Raw genomic sequence first — 21,471 nt, 5'->3', positions numbered from 1 at the left:
GATGAAAAAAAATAAAAAATACTGCTTTATGTTATCACCTCATTGTTTCAGTATACATATGTTGTGACTCTAAATAGATTTTAAGTCTCTTCAGTGAAAGAACTGTCCTCTATTTTTGTGTCTCCTCTAATTCTTAACGTTGGACTTGTCACATATTAGCTAACTTAATGAATACTTACTAACTGCTTGACTCCACAGATGAATTAGTCAAAAAGCTATAGGAAAAAAAGGATTTTTTTTCTTTCTTCTCCCCCACCCACCCTACTGCCACTGCCTGCCTCACTGAGTCAAGACCTTTGCCAGCTTTGGAAGTCCCTGTGTCATATGTTTCTCTTAAGAAGTAATTTGCTGTTATATAAATAACCATAAACCATGCATTACTCATGACTCAGTAATTCTAGTTGGGAATATAACCTAAAGAAATAATCCAAATAAAGGGGAGAAAAAAAAATAAAGCAGTAGACAAAATGATACAGCATTATTTATAAGAACAAAAAATAACAAACAACCTAGACATTCAATAGCCTACTTCAACCTAAAAACTTTTATTATATAGGCCAGAATAACATATAAGAATACTTATGAGAAGTAGCAAGTAAAAAGAGCTTAAAACAAAACTATCTATGTAATTATGATAACCATAAATATAACAGATGTAAATTCAAAAGGCAAAAAACCAGTATGATTTGTTACAGTGGTGGAACTATGAATAGAAGAAAACACTGTTTAGCTTCTGAGAAATGTGGAATTAATATTACTTTATAAAAATATTAAACCCTAAGACTGTGTGCTATTTTAAGTAGACTAACACTTTTAAAAATTGGTTTGGTATAGTGCTTACTATCAACAAAACCTTAATGTTAAACTTTTAAACTTATGAACTTAATAGTAAACACCTAGTAAATAATGTTAAATTAAGAAATGTAAGAGGTAAATATCATGCAAATAATTTTCTATTAGAAGAGCGATTTTCCAGAAAAAGAAAAACATGCAAATTTCATTTTTTAAATACATTTGAAGCAAAAGTAAACTAAAACTAAAAAGGCCACATAATTTAACCTGGAAAACTATGTACAAGTTTTACACAATAGACCCCTTCCAAAGCCAGTGCAGTTTAAGGTAGAAGAACAACGTCTAGAGTATGCTCTCATTATGTTGATTTGCATGTCCTGACAAAGAAAAGGTGCTTTTCAGTGATTCCTAATTTTTACTCCAAAACTCTATGTTCACATTACCTTACCCTTGCGAATAGTCCAGATTCTGCAACGCACTGCTCTTCTGGTACTGCCACTGGCTTACTCTGCTCAGTTGCAAAGGGCTGGTCAGCTCCATTTTTATAGTGGTTTGATAAAGGTATCTTTGGTTCTAACCACTCGATTGTCGTTCCTGATGAAGTAAGAGAAAACTTTCGCTGAAACTTGCTCATAATCTGTAAAGTTCAGCAAATGTGAATTTTATTAAACAATTTTCTTTTGAGCCTACAAGGCTAAAAGCAATTGAACCTGTTAAGAGGCTCTGCAAGACAGTGACTTTTATCTCATTAGCATGAGCATCACGATTGGGTATTTTACAACACAGCAACCTGCAACTTGAAATCAGATACCATTTAAATGAATCAACCCTGAATAGGACTAAACTCACTTCTTATGCAAATCTATGAATCATAAAGTGTATTCCTACCCTAACAGTTGATTTGCTGGCCTTTCTGCATGAACCCTGTCCCTCTAGTGATAAGAAGTATGCAGTTAGGCTAAAGGAAGTCACAATTACAGGAGGAACCTGGGACTGTGAAACGATAAAATCTGCTTCAATTTGGGGTTGAACCTTATTCTCAGTAGCAATTTTCTAACTAATCAAGATAACCCCCTTGATCTAATTTAAGAATTGCAAATACATGTCCATTATGTTTTTTCCAATCATATAAAAAAGCTCCATATACTTTTAAACTGAAAGGCTCTCCTACTGAATAAATAATAGCTGACCGAGTGAAAGACAGTGGTCACATTTAGAGACCTGTCATCTTCTCAATTAATGACTCAATGTCTCTTATTACCCTCAACTAGTTTAACAAAGTGGATTCTATGCCTAATCAATAATGGAAAATGTTCCATTTGATTTCAGAGGCTGATCTAGGTTTCACAGAAACTTGGTTATATAGTGCTACATTAAGGGATGCTCAGACAACCACAGCAGAAATTAAAAGGAGTATGGAATTTACTTAGTCTATAACAAAATCCCAGACTTGAGTAGAGGAATAAATTACAAAGTACCTATCAGGCTACCAGAGCATCTTGCCTTGCCACTCGGTTCAGTTTCACTTGGCACTGGGGTGGCGGGGGGGGGGGGGTGGGGGTGGGGATTCATAATTAGGGGAATGCCCTGGATAAGTTCATGCGGTCTCTTCCAAAATTCCAAAGAAATGAAACCACTTTGTTGCTACCTTGAAATGTTTATTTTTAATATCAATATCTAGATTTCCTTACTTCTCAAAACAAAATGCACACAAACACTAGACTTAAGAGATCTGTTTTAAGAGATCACTCAACTGATAAACCGTAACAAAACTCTTAATCAAACCAATCATCTGGTCTCAGGACACTTCTACATCAATAATCACTGCTGTGCTTTTGTATAATATACATTAAGACCTCAAGGGACTAAACACTAATTTCTATTCAGATTTCATTTCTTGGATCATTTCAAAATTTGAGTGGGAAGGTAATTCAGTTTTTTTTCTTCACAGTTTTATCTTCCTTCTCAACTGACAAGAATAAATTTCTATCTACTTAATTTAGAAAATATGGCAATTTATGGTGAGAAATACCAGTATTAGTTAATTCCCTCAAATACCCACAAATCTGTGCTCCAAAAAATAGTGATATGGGAGAATACCTTTTACTTTAGACACTTCTATAAAGTTTACAGTGTGTTTCACATTTTTAAGTAAAAAAATACAAATTTATATTGGGCATGCTTCATTAATCAACAAAGCAATCATTTAAAAAATAAGACTATTAATTTAAACTACACCAATGAAATTCTAAGAATTTAAAAAATTACATAGTATTTAATTAATCAAGTATTTATTTATTTTTTTAACTGAAGTATAGTTGATTTACAATATTATATTAGTTTCAGGTGTACAACATAGTGATTCAGTATTTTTATAGCTTATACTCCATTAAGAGTTATTATAAGATAATGGCTATAATTCCCTGTGCTATACAATATATCCTTGTTGGTTATCTATTTTACAAACACCTATCTTCAAACAACTATGAGGTAAAACAAAAATTAAAAAGAAAAAAGAAAAGCCTGGTGGGGAATGTACTAATATATTCACGGGGGCAACTTCTGCTTGGTAAGATAACATATGATTTTTCTTTCAGTTGCACGGTAGTTTCTAAATTTTTTATAATGAGTGCTTTATAACAGGAGAAAATTTATATTGGACTGCTTAGAATTCCTCTAAGACAACAGTCTGTGCTCACAATGCACAATTTAGGCTTTTCTATCTCTTTGGAATGCCCTCTCCCCTACCTCCCGCTCCTGAACTAATTGGTTTTATTAGCTTTTCTGTGCCTTTCCCAGACTTTTTTTCTACCAGAAGTATTAGTCCATTCACATGTTCTCCCACAGTACTTTGTTCCCATTGTAAGTGGCACTTTACATATTACAGTTAACTATTTACATCTTTCTTTCCCAAGTGGACCATGAGTTCCTTAAGTGGAACATACATAACTTATTGGCCTCTGTAATACTGCCCTGACCTATATCTACAATTGCCATTAGCTTGTTATTGTTAGCTTGAAATATTGAATTTAGGCACACACGAGGATGGGATTCATACCCTATCCATATCAAGATCTGACTTGGTAAACTTTTTCCTGCACAATGTCTCAACATCTTCCGAAAATATCTTTCTTCCACAAGCAAGGGGAGTTCCTTGGATAAGAAAACAATGAGTATTGGGAAACACTAAGTTACTACTATTAATACAATGTGATGGGGGTGGGGGAGTTGGGGAGATGTTGTTAAAAGGGTACAAACTTGCAACTAGCAGATGAATAAGTCCTGGAGATCTAATGCACAGCACAGAGAATGTAGTCAACAATATTATATTAAATATTTCAAAGTTGCTAAGAGACTAGATCCTAAATGTTCTCACTACAAAAAAGAAATGACAGGAAATTCCCTAGTGGTCCAGTGGTTAGAACTTGGCACTTTCACTGCCCAGCGCTGGGAAACTAAGGTCCCACAAGCTTCGCAACATGGCCAAGGAAAAAAAGGAAGAAATAAATAACAATTATGCGATGTGATTGAGGCATTCGCTAACACTTTGGTGGTACACAAATATATAAATGTATTAAATCAACATTTTAAACTTACACAATGTTATATGTCAATTATATCTCAATTTTAAAAATAAGTTCATTCATCTCATTTAATAGAAAAACTCATTTTTTGTTATCCCATGCAATAACATTCTTTTCCCCAGTAAACTAATTTCAACAAATAGGTGCTCTCAAATACTAGATGTACCTCTTATTTTTCAAACCGAAAGGTGGCTGATAGACTTTACTTTTTTTAGTAATTTATTTATTTATTTATTTTTGGCTGCGTTGGGACTTCTTCGCTGTGCGCAGGCTTCTCATTGCGGTGGTTTCTCTTGTTGCAGAGCATGGGCTCTAGGCGTGCGGGCTTCAGTAGTTGTGTCTCGCAGGCTCTAGAGCGCAGGCTCAGTAGTTGTGGCACACAGCCTTAGCTGCTCCGCGGCATGTGGGATCTTCCCGGCCCAGGGCTTGAACCCGTGTCCCCTGCACTGGCAGGTGGATTCTTAACCACTGTGCCACCAGGGAAGTTCTAGACTTTAATATATATATATCTCAATATGGAAATAATGAATAGTGGACTAAAGCAAAACTCAAGGAATCATTCCAACGTTTCTACTTTGATCGTCGAGAGAGAGTGATGCCACCAACTTTAACAGAAATATAGAAGACGTGAGTTTTGAGTTCAGTTTTTGACACGTTGAGTTTGAGGTTTCTAAAGGGATATGTAATTATATGAGACCTAAGATGGTTTTAGACTTGAAAAAGGACACAGTTAAAAAGACTTTGTATAACATTAGTGTGATAATTAAAAACCAAGAGGCTTGCTGGTTTTCTATTCGTTTCGTTTTGCTTAAGATTTTCTGGAGTAGAATTACAAAGAATATAGTTGGTCCTTTCCATGTTTTGACCTGCAATGTTAAGTCCTACCTTTAAGCAATAACTTACCTGAAGGCAATGAGCCCTTCTGATGTGATGCATGCTGCAACTGGAGAATATGAAAGCAGTCGTTTAAGCAGTTCATAGTTGCCATGGAAGTAGCCTTGAGCATTAAGAGATCCTGGTCCAAGGAACTAAGATGGCCAGAAGCAGGAAGGCATTCAATTCCTCTAATTAAGTCTCTTTGTTGTCCTTCAGCATGAGACATCATCTAAGGAAAACAACAATTCTGTGTGTCCCACTCATAATTTCTGTATAACATGTATACATACAGTTGCCATTTTAATTACAATATTCTGTATAACATGTAAACATATAGTTGCCATTTTTAGGGCATATTAGGCCTAGAAATCTATTTTCAATTTGTTTGGCTATTCTCAATAAGCATTTAATAGTGCTTCTCAAAAGATGGTAACTTTTGGGAGCTACACTTTTTCTTTGGCAGAAACAAAGATCAAAAGACTTCCACCTTTATATAAATTTCTTTAACAGTATACATTTATATAAGTAATCAGAAAGAACATTCCAGATCATTTTTAATAGCAGCATTAGATATTTCACTCCAAAGTAAAAATAATTCCCAGTCTGGGCTCTCAACCACTTTCTTCACAGCACATCTGGACAGGCTCAATTTGAACCTACAGTGAAATCATGATAGTTTACATGCTTCTGCTTTCCCAGTCTAACTTTCTGGTCCCATTAGGTTGATTTTAAGCAAATACTGGATATAAGCTTTTCAAGTTAAAAGAGTTCAATATGCTTTTTGATTAGGAGGCCTATCTATACAGTTCCTAACAGAGTCAGTGGAATAACAACGATGATGAGCAACCCAAGTTTTTAAAATGAAAACTGAATTTAGGGGCTTCCCTGGTGGTCCAGTGGTTAAGATTCTGTGCTCCCACTGCAGGGGGTTCGGGTTTGATCCCTGGTGGGGGAACTAAGATCCTGCATGCTGCCGCATGGTGCGGCAAAACAAACAAACAAACAAAACCCCGGAATTTATTATGCTTAATTATTTTCAATTGTGAACAGAAGGTTCTCAGATTGTCCACCCTTTGGAAATTATTTTAACTCACAAAGAAACTCTATAGTGGAGAGACTCTTTTAGATTTCAGAGACTCTTTTCCAGACAATTTTTAATACAGTTCATTGGAGGGCTAGTGAAAGAGAGATGCAAAATGATCCTACCAAGCAAATTAAGTGTGTCATACATGAAATAGCCCCTGAAAACACATGCGTAATACTGGATCAAACAGTCACCTTTACCAGAAAAAAGGGGTGTTAAATGAAAAGTGTGGGTATGAAGGTATCTATACAGATCTTCCTCCACTTACAATGGCGTTACACCCCGATAAACCCGTTAACTTGAAAATATCCTAAGTTGAAAATATCTTAAGTCAAAAATACATTTAATACACTTAACCTACAGAACATCATAGCTTAGCCTAGCCTAGCTTACCTTAAGTATGCTCAGAACTTTTACATTAGTCTACAGTTGGGCAAAATCATCTAACATAAAGCCTATTTTATAATAAAGTCTTCAATATCTCATTTAATTTATTGACTCTTGTGCTGAAAGTGAAAAACGAATGGTTGTATGGGTACAGGAAGGTTACAAGTGTATTAGTTATTTACCCTCATGATCACGTGGCTGATTGAGAGTTGTGGCTTGCTGCCTAGCATCAGGAGACAGTATCATACCACACATCACTAGCCCAAGAAAAGATCAAAATTCAAAATTCAAAGACCGGTTTCTACCAAATGTGTATCACTTTCGCACCATTGTAAAGTCAAAAAATCGTACCATTGTAAAGTCAAAAAATCGTACGCCGAACTATTGTAAGTTGGGGACTGTTTGTGTGTGTGTAAATGTTTTTGTATATAAATGCTAGGACTAACTCCCAATAATCCAAAATTATGAATAAGTACAAACACTTTGGAAAACAGTTTGGTAATATCTACTAGAGTTAAATATATAGAGCTAAATAAATATAATCCATGATCCAACATTCTTAGTTACATAACCAACAGATATGTATGTATATATGTCCATCAACTCAAATGTCTATCAACGATGGAACGAATTAAAAATATTAAAGTATATCCATGTAATAAATACCGTGCAGCAGTGAAAAGAAAGGAACTGCTACGCTCAATACGTAAGTAAATCTCCAACATATGCTGACTAAAAGGAAGCCATACCCAAAGGAGCACATACTTTTTCATTCCAGTTTTAGAAATTACAAAAATGGGCAAAATAAATCTATGGTATTAGAAGTCAGGATAGTGAGGAGGGTGTAATGATGGAGAGGCATGAGAGGGTCTTCTAGGGTGTTGGTAATATTTAATTTTTTGATCCAGGAGGTAATTACATGAAAATTACAAGATGCACACTTGTGTGTCAGGTTCTTTTATACATGGATACATGCTTAGAAGATTAATTAAGAACTGGGATGGAGATCAAGGGAAGGGGGCCAAACAGATCCATTAGGTTTACCTCTGGTCTAATGAAAAGAACTTCTATGGCTAATTAAACAGAGCAGAAAGCCAGATAAGAAACTGTAGACAAAATTCTATAATTAGTTGAGGCATAAGCTTCAAATTTCTAGAGACAGTCCTGGTTTATGCTTAGAGTCTGCTGTAATTGTATCTAAACCTGTTCCAGTTTGAAGAGCAAATTACATACTTACCCTATTTCTTCATTCTAAAAGAACTTCTTGGTATGTAATTAGAAATGGGAAGCTTATATTATGCCTCTTTTGTATTTCTCACTGGTCTAGGGGTCTTTAATATAATTGCTCTTCCCCTCTGCTTCTAGCAATGTTATGAGCAAATACTAACTTTTACACTTGTCAGATTTCTTAAACAAGTCACAATAAGTGCTAGTATTGCTGAGGGAAAAAATTACTGCTCAACTATATCTGAAACCAAGCTGAATTTATTACTTTTCAGGCAAGGAAGAACTGTTCTTCCAGAACAAATCAAAGAGCTCATCTTATACAGATTTTTTGGGGAAGTACAACATTCAAGGATGGGTTGACTTTACAAACAAAAGTAACAGAGTGGAGGAAGTATGGCCTTTAGGGATTGTCTAACGTTCAGAAGTAAGTATACTAAAACAGGGCTGTTAATGACTGAATTGAGCTGGTTAAACAGGCTCCATGTTACTTGCTAAGAGCTTCAATCTAGAGCCAAACAAGAGGCTGTTTTTCGCTTTCTTTCTTTTTTAAAAAATTAATTAATTAATTAATTAATTAATTAATTACTTATATTTTTGGCCGTGTTGGGTCTTCGTTGCTGTGCGGGCTTTCTCTAGTTGTGGTGAGCGGGGGCTACTCTTCATTGCAGTGTGTGGGCTTCTCATTGCGGTGGCTTCTCTTGTTGCACAGCACGGGCTCTAGGCATGTGGGCATCATTAGTTGTGGCTCGCGGGCTCTAGAGCGCAGGCTCAGTAGTTGTGGCACACAGACTTAGTTGCTCCGCAGCATGCAGGATCTTCCCGGACCAGGGATTGCACCCGTGTCCCCTGCATTGGCAGGCAGATTCTTAACCACTGCGCCACCAGGGAAGTCCCCTCACTTTCTCTCTTGAACTTAGAGAATATAACTTCTTATTCTCACCATAAGAAAAAATTTGAAAAACTGGACATTTAAATTAAAAACACCTGTTCACTTGACTACACTCTTCAGAGAGCATAAAGGAAAAAAGAAAAGATGTACACTTATTATCTGTATACTTTTCTATATTATGTTATAAGCCAAAAAAAGTTTAATAAAGGAAAAATCATAAGCAGGATACTGACAACATAAATAATCAGCTATCACAACATAACACTTAAGAGAAGAAAGTGTTTCCTTGTGCAAATGGCCCAAAAAAGCCACTTGCTAGTGCTGATGTTAGAAGTGAAGATGCCTGAGAAAGTGATGTTCTCGACTAGAAAAAATAAACTTTAAATTATAATTATAGCGCAAATGTTAAAATTTGGTTATGGTTCTTTCCAAAGCGAACAAATGAGTTGATCATATATTTACAATGAAATAGAACTGATTGTGTGAAGCTGTTTTAGTGATTGTTCCTGACATTATGAAACCAGTTCCTCAAGAAAGAAAAAACGTCAGGAAAGCTGAAAACTTGCTTAATCTGTGTTTTGTAGCTAGATATGGCAAATATGGTGATAGTGTACATCACTTAAGTGGCATCTAGTTTGTCTGAAAACCAGATGAGAATCATGATTTTATTGTTTGTATTTTAAATGTCTGTCTCCTTTACTAGACTGGTCATGTTAGCCCCTCCCAGGGTACAGCATAGTACCAGCATGAAGCACGCACTGATCAATGGAGGGATTGATAAATTGTACTAATAATAAACAGTAAATACTAAAATAGATCACTTTAACACTTTAGTAATAAATCTATGTTCAAGCACAATATGACTCTATTCTCAATAGTCAGTTGCTTTTGCCAACTGTTACTTTATCTATTGCTGGACTTACCCATGGACTTTGATTAAAATACTCCTTTCAAACTCACTTTGAATTATCTTTGCATTACAACCTCCTGGAGCTGGATCACTCTAGAACAGCAATTCTCAAATAGTACTCTGCAGATTCTTGTCGGACTCTTTTCGGGGGGTCTATGGAGTCGAAACTATTTTCACAATAATTTTAGGAAATTAATTTGCCTTTTTCACTTGGTGGCATTTGCACTGATAGTGTGAAAGCAATGGTGGGTAAAACTGCTGGTGTCTTAGCTAGAATGAAGGCAGTGTCATCATCATCAATAGTGCACTTCCATGCACTTAAGGGGGGGCGGGGAGTGGGGGGGAGACAGTTTTACTTAAGAATGTTCTTGAAAAATTAGTAAAAATTATTAGTTTTACTATATCTTGACTCTTGAGTATACATTTTTAAATAGTCTATATGAGAAATGAGAAGTACACTTCCATTGCATATCAAAAAAAGTGCACTTCTGCTGCATACTAAAGTACTGTGGTTGCCTAAGGAAAAGCACTTGTGAGACTGAGCTGCAAGCTGAACTAGCTGTTTTTTCCACAGATCACCATTCTGACATGAAAAAATCCCACCTCTTCCTGGCACACAGCTCTTAAAACCGTTGTAATTTCCTAAGTGATCAGAGCATAGGGACACCTTCTGTTACAATATTTGGTTTCCTGTAATAGCTTCAGAGCATAAAGGTGAAATGTGTCCTTTGTTATTCATAAAAACCGCTTTCAACCACAGTAGAATTAATGGAGTGATTTTTGCAGAATCCCTTGATGGGGGCTGATTGCCAGGGGACTCAACCCTGTTGATTAGAGGGTTGGAACTTTCAGCCCCACCCACCAACCTCTAGGGAGGAGAGAGGGGCTGAGGTTGAATTAATCACCAATGACCAGTGATGGAGTCAATCATGTCTAAGTAATAAAGCCTCCATAAAAACCCATAAGGAGGAGGTCCAGAGAGCTTCTGGTTGGTGAACACATGGAGGTGCTGGGAGGGTGTGCAACCAGAGAGGGCACGGAAGCTCTGCATCCCTTCCCCAATATCTTGCCCTATGTTTCTCCTCCTCTGGCTGTTCCTGAGTTATAGTCCTTTATAATATGCTGGTAATATAGTAAGTAAACTGTTTTCCCAAGTTCTGTGAGCTGTTCTAGCAAATGACCCAACCTGAAGAAGGGGTAATGGAAATCTCCCATTTATAGGTGGTTGGTCACAAACACAGGTGACAACCTCGACTTGCGAATAGCATCTGAAGTGGGGGCAGACACTATCTCAGATAAATAGTGTCAGAACTGAATTGAATTGTAGAACACCTAGGTGGAGTCTGCAGAGGATCAGAGAACTGCTTAGTGTGGAGGAAGCCTCCACACATTTGGTGACCGGAGGACAGAAGTATAGGGTGTTGCAGTAGAAAAGAGGAGAAACACAGGGATGTTTTTCCTTGACATAAATAATGACTGTTAGAAACTATGGCTCTTCAGGCTTGGGGGTATGTGGTAGACATCTCAAATTAAACAAAATGACTTGCCACTTCAAGAAAAACAACTGACAGTATTTGTGGCCAATTATAAAATCTGAGCTTTAAAATGAAATTACAATCTTGGAAACCTATGTCAGTTACCATGAGCTTGACAGGTTTCCAATACTGAAAGCCTTTTCTGATGAGATTAGTGGGGATCTTAATGAATGTGAATTTTCGATATTGTATATCAACATCTGTAAGACCTGCACAACTCTGAACTAATATTTTCCAAATGACTAATGCGTAGTGTTACAAAATTGTGCATAGGTTAAAGATCCATTCAAAGTGCAAGATGAACCAATATATTTTCATGAAACAGAATATGAAAAGTTCACTGATATATATTAGATTCCACACTGCATCTAACACTTAAGAAACTGCCACTGTCAAGTTTTGGTGGAAAAGAAACTGCCACTGTCAAGTTTTGGTGAAACTGCCACTGTCAAGAAACTGCCACTCTCAAGTTTTGGTGGAGAAACTGCCACTGTCAAGAAACTGCCACTGTCAAGTTTTGGTGGAGTATCAGAGAAGAATAGCCACAATTATCTTAAAAAGCTATTAAAATATTCCTCTTTTTTTCCAACCACGTATCTGTGTGAGGCCAAATTTTTTTTCACGTATTTCAACCAAAACTACATATGGCAATAAATTGAGTAAAATTATTTTGTTTGTTTTGGGAAAAAATAGTTGTTTGACATAAAAATATGTAATTTATATTAACATGTATGAATTTATTAATTTTTATTTTAAAATAAAACATTTAACATTTAAAATTTAAAATAAAATTTTAAAACTAGTATTTTTGAAATACCTGTTTTTATGTATAGATAACTAATAAATAAAATAAAATACCTGTTTTAATTTCTAATAAGGTAAATATTGGTAAATTTAACCCACGTAAAACAAAAGCTCTTTGAGGTCCTCAATCATTTTTAAGACTGAAAGGGATCCCAAGACCACAAAAAGCTTGAGAACTCTTACCTGGAACCATAGGTCAGCGTGGTATCAAAAGTTTTCTCAATGTCTTTGAAGAGAAAAAGGATCTGCATAGTCTCAAAGTACCTCCCCAAGACATTTATTAACTACAGAGGGAAAGACAGCAACTTTACAGTGGAGAAATCCAGTAGAAGCTACCTTAACCAAGTGACCAAGGCCAACATCACCAGTAATATGACATACTGACATCATGAACTCCTTGATATAGGCACTAAGGATACATATCTTCTAGGGTATTTTTCCCAAAAATGTATAATCTCACTCAAAGAATAAGAAAACATCAGATAAATGCAAATTTGGGAACATTAAATAAATATAACTGGATCCTCATAGGTGTCAAGGTCATGAAGGATAAGGAAAGACTGAGAAACAATTACAGACAGAAGGAGACTAGTAATAACAACAACTAAATGCAACATTTTAGGACAGGATCCTAAAACAGAAAAAGAATGTCAGTGGAAAAACTGTTAAAATTTGAATAAGGATTATAGTTAACAGTATTGTATCTATATAATTTCCTGGTTTTGATACTATGTTATGAAAGATGGTAACATTACAAAAAGTTAGGTGGGGGATATATAGAAACCCAGTACTACTTTTGCACCTTTTCTGTAAATTTAAAATTAGTCCAAAGTAAGCATTTAAAAAGTGTTCTTGGACTTCCCTGGTGGCCTAGTGATTAAGAATCCACCTGCCAATGCAGGGGACATGGGTTCCATCCCTGGTCCGGGAAGATCCCACATGCTGCGGAGCAACTAAGCCCGTGCGCCATAACTACTGAGCCTGCACTCTACAGCCCGCCAGCCACAAGTACTGAGCCCGAATGCCACAACTACTGAAGCCCGCGCACCTAGAGCCGTGCTCCGCAACAAGAGAAGCCACCGCAATGAGAAGCCCGCGCAACGCAACAAAGAGTAGCCCCCGCTCGCCACAACTAGAGAAAGCCCGTGCACAGCAACAAAGACCCAACGCAGCCAAAAATAAATAAATAAAATAAATAAATTTATTAAAAAATAAAAACATTAAAAAATATTTGTCTGAAGGACAAAAAATGGTATAAACTCTCCAAATGTACTATTTTCTCACAAATAGAATTATTCCATTGGAATACAGAATGTTCCTAATAGAGTTATAATTTTATAATTTGACCTGTTGAGTTCTTAAAAGCAAAAACATCAACCTAGTGAAGACACAGACACTCAACTAAAACTTTTTTTTTTTTTTGTAGGTGGCATTGGCACAGAGATTGCCAAACAATGGTCAACCCTCAAATCCTACGATAATTACTGGCGCCATAATTCAAGAAAGCTGCCATTAAATTAGTCAGTTCTGTAAGTAAATACCTGTCCTTCCTAAAGAGGTAGTTGTGAAACTTTGGGGACACACACTCTCTACATACAAGTGTCAGAGTTACATGCTAAACATTAACATGCTATCACAATGATATGAAAGGTATATTTAAAATCACAGAACATTATAGTGTGGGTACTGTAAGAAATTACCCCTGGGTGTGAGAATAACAAAAGAACCATTAGAACAAGAAAGAGAAGCGTGGGTGATTAAAGTCATCACAGTAGAAGAGAAGCTGAGATATGACAATAGTCTCAGTACAGCAGGTCCTAAAGATCCAAGCACAGCCAAGCAGAGGTCTCCACAGATAGCTAAAATCTCAAATACAAAAAGGTTCCTTTTCCGTGAAAATGTGCACCAAAATTCATGACAACTTCACGAGTTTTGCTTGTTTTGAATCTTTTACTGAAGTATATATACTGATTTACAGTATTACAGATAGAAAAGTACACTTCTCACAAGTATATAGGCTTGATGAATTTTCATAAACCAAACACACCCATGTAACCAACACCCAGATCAAGAAACAGATCATCATCAGCATCTCTGAAGAACCCTCAAGCTCCCATCACTAGCCATGATCAAAGATTTCCAAAAATTTCATGGCAGCCTAATTTTTAAGGGTTAAGAACACACTATGATACAAGTCTGCCCCTAGATATTTTTCTTTATTCTATCCCTTATCTTAACCACTTTTAATATTTCCTTTTCCTTCACTGTAGATTAATATATCAGTACCTTGATTTCCTTAAGACACAAACACCAATATTTATCAACAGATTGAATATCATCAACATAAATACTAAAAATGTATTGTTTTATGAAAAAAGGTATTTATAATAGTCACTTATTTATAACAGGACTAAAAAGTGAGTCAAAGCTATTGTTTGTTTATCTCAAGGATGTTACTTCATCTCTTTAAATCTCAATTTCTTCATCTATAAATACAAACCAAAATAACTTGATAGAGGGAACATTCTCCCCAGCTTCCTGCCTTAAATCATTTGGGTGTGATTTATAATACTATTTTCACAATTCACTACACAGATATTTATAAGCTCTACCAAAATTAACTCAGTAAAAAACACCCGGATTATTAAGAACCTAACAACTGCATCCTTTATTAACTAGAATTATTTGGTACGCAGTTTGAAAGAGAATGAAGAAAATGGTGAGATAAGGCAACATCAAGGATTTAACTATTCTATTTTTGTGTGTGTGTGTGAAATTCTCCATTTACATGTACCAGTTAAAGAAAATAGTCAGTTGTTTGACCATATAGTCTTTCCACTAGGCTGAATAACCCTTTTGATCATAAATTTTACATTAATGGAGTCTGTACTCTTACTTCAGAAATGAAAGATGCAGACTTTTGAAAGATGACAGTTTACACAGAACCTAGTTGACAGACTTGAGGAAACTTAGGACACCTAAAGAATCAGGGACTCTTTAAGACTTAAACATTGAGGGCCCCAGAAGACACAGGATTTAAAATTTTTGTGTGTCAAAACCAAGCAGTTAAGATTATTTTATGCATTTAACTTGATTTCAATTCATACTTACTTCTCTGACTTCCACAAGATGGTCTGGAGGTAAGTTAGTTCTTTTGCTCACTGATTGTAGTTTGGAATGTCCAACATTAAAAAAGGAAATGGCATTTTGACTGGGTCTCCTCTGGGATATAGGAGAATTACCACTAGATGCAAGTGAGAAGCTCCGTGATTTCAGAGGAGGATTATTCTATTAGACAAACAAAGAAAATCATTCCTTTTTTAAACTTTAGGTTAACCCTCAACCTATACTAAACTAGAGTCTTTTACACACAGTTTTAAAAATAAAATTAACCTCAAAATTGACTACAAGAATAGCTCTGAAGATGATAAAGTTTAAATCCTTCAAAGTTTAAGTATTTCACACATCCCATAGTAAACTGGTAACGTAGTTAGAAAATTAATTCCAGGTGTGTGCTGTCAAGAACTTCTTTTATACACGTTAGAATGTATTAGAATAACAAGAAATTTCTAATTTCAGATCTTTAAACATCATGATTGAAGCAAAAAATATACTCAGCAATACTCAATATAATAAATGTTCTAATGTAACATTCAAGTATCTTTGAAACAAACTAGCACTTTCTGGTCACTGCCAATGCTTAGAATCTTGCAGCACAAATAAAGCTTTTATGCTGGATTTCAGACTATAGGCCTAAATCACAACTTTAAAAAATTTAGCTATGGGGAAAAACCACTAGGAAGAAAAAGAAAAGTAGGTATGGAATCCTTTAACTATGCTTCCCTATATTATTTTTTAGACATTTCTAACCTCAGATTTCAAGTACTGAGACCCTCCTTTTCATCTTAAAAAATAAAACACCTCAAAGGAGATACACAAATGGTCTATAAGCACATGAAAAGATGCTCAACATTATTAGTCATTAGAGAAATGAAATCAAAACCACAATGAAATTCTACTTCACACGCATTAGGATGGCCATAATAATTGTAAAAAAGGACAGCAACAAGTATTGGTAAGGATGTGGAGAAATTGGAACCCTCATGTATTGCTGGTGAGAACATGAAATAGTCTGACTGCTTTGAAAAACAGTTTGGCAGTTCCTCAAATAGTTAAACAGAGAACTACCATATAACCCAGTAATTCTACTCCTAGGAATAACCTAGTGAACTGAAATCATGTGTTTACACAAAAACTTGAACACAAGTATTCATAGAAGTATTATTCATAACAGCCACAAAATGTAAGCAATCCAGGGAACTCCCTGGCGGTCCAGTGGTTAGGACTCAGAGCTTTCACTGCCATGGCCCGGGTTCAATCCCTGGTTGGGGAACTAAGATCCCACAAGCCACTCGGCATGGCGAAAAAAAAATAAAACAATCCAAATGTCCATCAACTGGTGAATAAACAAAATGTGGTACATCCATACAATAGAGTACTATTTGGCCTTAAAAAGGAATAAAGTATGATACATGCAATGACATGGATGAACCTTGAAAACACTGTGCTTATTGTAAGAAGCCAGACCAAAAAAGCACATATTGTATAATTCCACTTATATGAAATGTCCAGAATAAACAAATCCAATGAAACAGAAATTATATTAGTGTTTGTCAGGGGACTGGGAAGAGGGGACTAGGGAGTGACTACTGATGGATATGGGTTTTTTGGAAGGTGATGAAAATGTTCAGGAATCAGATAGTTGCAACAGTTGTACAATCTTGTGAATATACTAAAAACCATGAAATTGTACACTTTAAAAGGATAAATTTTATGGTATGTGAATACTACCTCAATTTTAAAATATAAAAAAATAAGTTAAAAATCTTTTCCCATTTTTGTGCATTAATATCGTATATGAATCCACATACCTTGCCAATAGCTTCAGTGTGGTGTTGTGTACATATCTGAAGTCTGCTAACCCAATGTTGTCGCTCTTTAGCATCTGTGGCTGATAAAAAGTATCTACAAGTTATTCACTTTTATATTTATTTTTAGAATACAATTAATTGTCTATAGCATGAAGAATAGATCACTGAAAATCAGGGATTGGTCTTACTCTCCCTAGAGCAAATGTCCCTGACCAGAGGGAGGTAGGAAAGAGGCAAAAGCATCAACCTTGTTAGGTAACACCATAGCTGGATGTGGCTATTTCATTAGGAGGATAAATTACATGCAGCTAGGTGGGTATATGACATGTCTTAACTTTCTCATAAAAATATGCTCTTCCTTAAAGAAATAACCTTTATTAAGCATTTAATGTATCCTCAGTATATTCTTTCAGATCTCTAGAAGCATGCTCAATTAGGGTTATTGTTATACTTTATGTGTATTAATTAAATAAAAAACAGAAACTTTATACATACAAATTAAATGTATCTAATCAGAAGTTATACTTTATTTTAATGAATACGAGCATTTTAATAAATCTCAATTATGTACATTAGTCACTAAAAACCACAAAGAGAGCATACCAACCAAATCAAGAAAGGGGGTAAAATACAAATCCATGGAAGACATAAAAAAAATTTAAAGAAGTCTGTGTTTTCAGAGTTTTCAGTAATCAGGATTTCCTCTACACAAATTTTTAGAGGGCCCAATTTTAAACAGACTTGTTCACTGTGCCACTTAAAAAAAGTCATTAATTAAAACAGATTTCATAAATCCTTAAAGCAATTCCAAGGTTTAAAATATTGTGTCTATATCATCAATGACGGCAGTTTCTATTTCCAAAACCTAAATGAAAGCAGGGAAGTATACCAACTTCTCAAGGAAGAAGAAAATCACACTATTAATTCTCATATTTCAGTCATACCTCTGAGTTTATACTGTTCCCCACTGGCAGCATTTACAGTGAAGGTGTGAGAGTCCTCATCACTGGGTGATATTACAGCTCCTGCAAGCTGCAAAGTACCTCTGGGTTTTTGATTTCTAGACTGTTCATTCACAAAGTACTCCAATAGCCCAGCTTCATTGTTTAAAACAAAAAACCTGTAATGATTTTAAAAAAGGTCATAATTTTAAAATATTTCCCCTAGTCAAACTAAAGCAAACCAAATTTTAATCACACACTTTTGAGTTTTTGCTATTAAATAAAATTCAAAAGCATCTCAAGAAGTACTTGGAAACACTAGATTGAATTTCCTAGCAGTAAATGTTACTGAAAAATTGAATGAGTTTAATAAAAGATATAAAACCTTCAGCTGTGAAAGAGGCATTTAATAGGGAAGAGGTATACTAGACAATGCAAAAAGGAACAAAGATATAGTATCCTTTCAGAGGAAGATTTCTCTCCAGAATTCATTAACAGGGAGGGTAAGTTGCCCAAGACAAATGGTAGTGAGAATTTTTATTTAAAATTCACTGGAAACAAATCAAAGCATGAGCTCTGAAGTCAACAAATGCTAGGTAAGAAATGAATCTGATTTAATATTTAATCAGTGAAATAAACAATAAGAATAATGCCAAGGTATTAAGATTTTGTGAACGCAACATTAAATAGGTCACAACTAAAGATTACTTATCCTCTTTAAAAATGAAAAAGCTGCAACTGGAGATGCAGAAATAAGGAACTTGAAACTAAATGATGAAATACTGATACACTTTGGAAAAGAATTTGATGTTCTGATTTGGTTTTAGATTAACTACTTTAGGAAATATGTTAATTCGGATTCCAATTTAAGTAGTGCAATAGTTCTTTTCTTTAGGAAAAAAAACCTAAAAAGTTTCTATTTCAAAAAATTAATGTTTGGGTTTACAGCAATTTGGCATTCTACATGTTAGTGTGTTCTGTAATAGAATCAGGTAGACAATTTGATCCAGTTCAAGTTCCTAGAAGATATTGTCTTAAGCAACATGGCAACCATATCAACCATACCAAACTGGAAGAGAATGGAATCAGCCTTTTATTCAGGGAAAGAAAAAGAAACGATGAGAAGAAAACACAAGTCGAAAGCGGATGCCTGAAAAGGGAGACGGGAAAGCAAGACTATTGTTTTTCTCATTCGTCTTTTAGCATGCTTGTGATTTTAAAAATTATGTTCACATATTCTGATGATATTTGATAAATTAATTTTAATATTTTTGAGAGCTTTAAACCTCCATTTCTTTAATTACTAGAGGAGTTAAACATTTTTTCATGTGTTTATTGACCATCTGTAGTTCTACTTAGTGAACTGCCCTTCACATTTTTCCCTATTTTTAAAAGGGCTGCTTAACATTATTTTCCCTAAGATTTGAAGGGATTATTTTAATTAACACAAAAATAGCCACTGAAATCATCTTAAATTCCTAAAACATATAAAGTGTCCTTAGTAATCTGCCATGGTCCGAATGTGTCCCCACCAAAATTCACATGTGGAAATCCTAACCCCTAAGGTAATGATATTAAGAGATGGGACCTTTGGGAAGTGATCAGGTCATAAGGGTGTAACACCCTCATGAATGGGATCAGTGCCTTTATAAAAGAGACCCAAGGGACTTCCCTGGTGGTCCAGCAGTTAGGACTCGGCACTTTCACTGCCATGGGCAGTGGTTGGGGAACTAAGACCTCCGCAAGCCGCGCAGTGCGGCCAGAAAACAAGAAAAAGAGAGAGACCCAAGAGAGCTCCCTTGGCCCTTTACAGCCATGTGAGAATACAATGAGAAGTCTGTGATCCAAAAGAGGACCCTTTCCTGACCATGCTGCCACCATAATCATGGACTTCCAACCTCCGGAACTGTGAGAAATAAATTTCTGTTGTTTATAAGCTATCCAGTCGGCGACATTTTGTTATTGCAGCCTGAACAGACTAAGTCATGCATCTACTACAAAAAATTCAGCAAGCAAATGTAAGGGGTCTGTTGGCAAGAAAGCAGTCTCTTGAATATACTAAAAACCATTGAGTTGTACACCTCAAATGGGCACTACATCTCAATAAAGCTGTGAACAAAGGAACAAATGAACAAACAAACAAGAAATAAGGAAAGGAACGAACGAAGGAAACAAGAAAAGAAAGAAATCTCTTCCGACTGTTCTAAGCAATAAGCACAATTCATTTCAAACAGTCAAAGGAAAAAGACTGGTCTCTTCTCTTACAAGCAGTCACTTCAAAGAAAATTTAGAGAATAACGTGTTTGGAAATCTCAAGTTTGCTGTGAACACATATTTCTTATCCCAAAAGCATTACCTCAAATTTACAACATGGGAGGTACTCACCTAAATATACAAAAGGAGGGATTGGTAAAATGATAGAAATGAGCCAATAACTGAATATCTTTCTAACACCAAGATGATATTATGGACCCACTGGCAATAACAGAGCACTTTGGGCTGTCTTTCATCATACATGAATTAATCCAAATGTTCTTCCTTCACCACTTCTCTGGAGATATTTTACAAGATGTGTAGATTGGGGACAGAGAGACAATCCACATAGTGAGAAAACTTAATAAAGCTATTTTGCCCAGAACGGTATGAGACTCTTGATTATAGTAGTTTTATCAAGTTGGCCTAACCAAGAAGCTAAAGAAATGCAGAAACAAAGACTTAAGATTCAGCACCTATCTTTACATGCAGAAAAGTCACCTAAGTTGTTAAAAGGAAAATTAAATAATTGTTTATTTTTTGCAATTTCAAAACAACAAAGACTGTCAGTTTGAGAAAATGACTAATCTTCAGAATAGCCCACAACTTAAGGTGAAGTATCATCAAATGGAACTTTAATCTAAAAAATATTCTGACTTGGAAGTATGTCTTATGATGGCAAAAATCAACTTTAGTGAAGATTCTGGATGGAAAGGCACCCATGTGCTTTGCTCTGACCATCCTAGACTTCAGTGCTGAGCATGTATAGAACTTCTAAGCCAACTGGGAAGTGATCTCATCTTCAGGAATTAGAGTTGAAAGTGAAAGGAAACGGGTTCAAGAGAGGGTCTTGCTCATTCCTAGGGCACTACATTCCAAAGCAAGCAGTTATTTATAGAGTACGCCCATGCTGGATTTCTCCAAGCTGCTCTAAGTTGCCCTTAGTCAAACAGAAATGGACTGCAGGGAAACTGCCTTGAATATCTGGCACAGGTGCAGTGCTTTTGTTACTTAAGCTTTATCTGCAGCACAGGGACAAAGTGGCTAGGCCTGCCAAAGAAACTGAGCTCTAAGCCTAAGGTCCTTAAACGTGGTCTTAACCTTTCTGTTCCTCTTTTATCATTCAATCTGCACATTCCATGCTGAGAACCCAGTATATCTCTGCTGTGCCACAAGCCTCCAGCCAGGTTGGCAGAATACGGAAGTTTTTTCTAAAGTGTTTTTGCAGCAATCAAGTTGACAAGCTGAGACCTCTCTG

General features: G+C 35.7%; 1 protein-coding gene across 2 annotated transcripts in view; it reads right to left on the bottom strand.

Moving 5' to 3' along the window:
• The window catches only part of OSBPL11 (oxysterol binding protein like 11), a 97,961-nt gene that overhangs the window by 45,479 nt on the left and 31,011 nt on the right, over positions 1-21,471 (bottom strand). For both annotated transcript variants that reach the window (XM_068546573.1, XM_068546574.1), the window contains 5 exons: positions 17,964-18,139; positions 17,020-17,099; positions 15,200-15,376; positions 5,280-5,481; positions 1,241-1,386 (listed from right to left, as the gene is read on the bottom strand). In XM_068546573.1, coding sequence (XP_068402674.1) covers positions 1,241-1,386; positions 5,280-5,481; positions 15,200-15,376; positions 17,020-17,099; positions 17,964-18,139 — 781 coding nt within the window. The remainder of the gene's footprint in view (positions 1-1,240; positions 1,387-5,279; positions 5,482-15,199; positions 15,377-17,019; positions 17,100-17,963; positions 18,140-21,471) is intronic.

Source organism: Eschrichtius robustus, chromosome 6, assembly GCF_028021215.1.
Source record: "Eschrichtius robustus isolate mEscRob2 chromosome 6, mEscRob2.pri, whole genome shotgun sequence".
Lineage (NCBI taxonomy): Eukaryota > Metazoa > Chordata > Mammalia > Artiodactyla > Eschrichtiidae > Eschrichtius > Eschrichtius robustus.
Note: the sequence above shows the minus strand (reverse complement) of the source record. Positions and strands in the feature narration are given on the sequence as shown.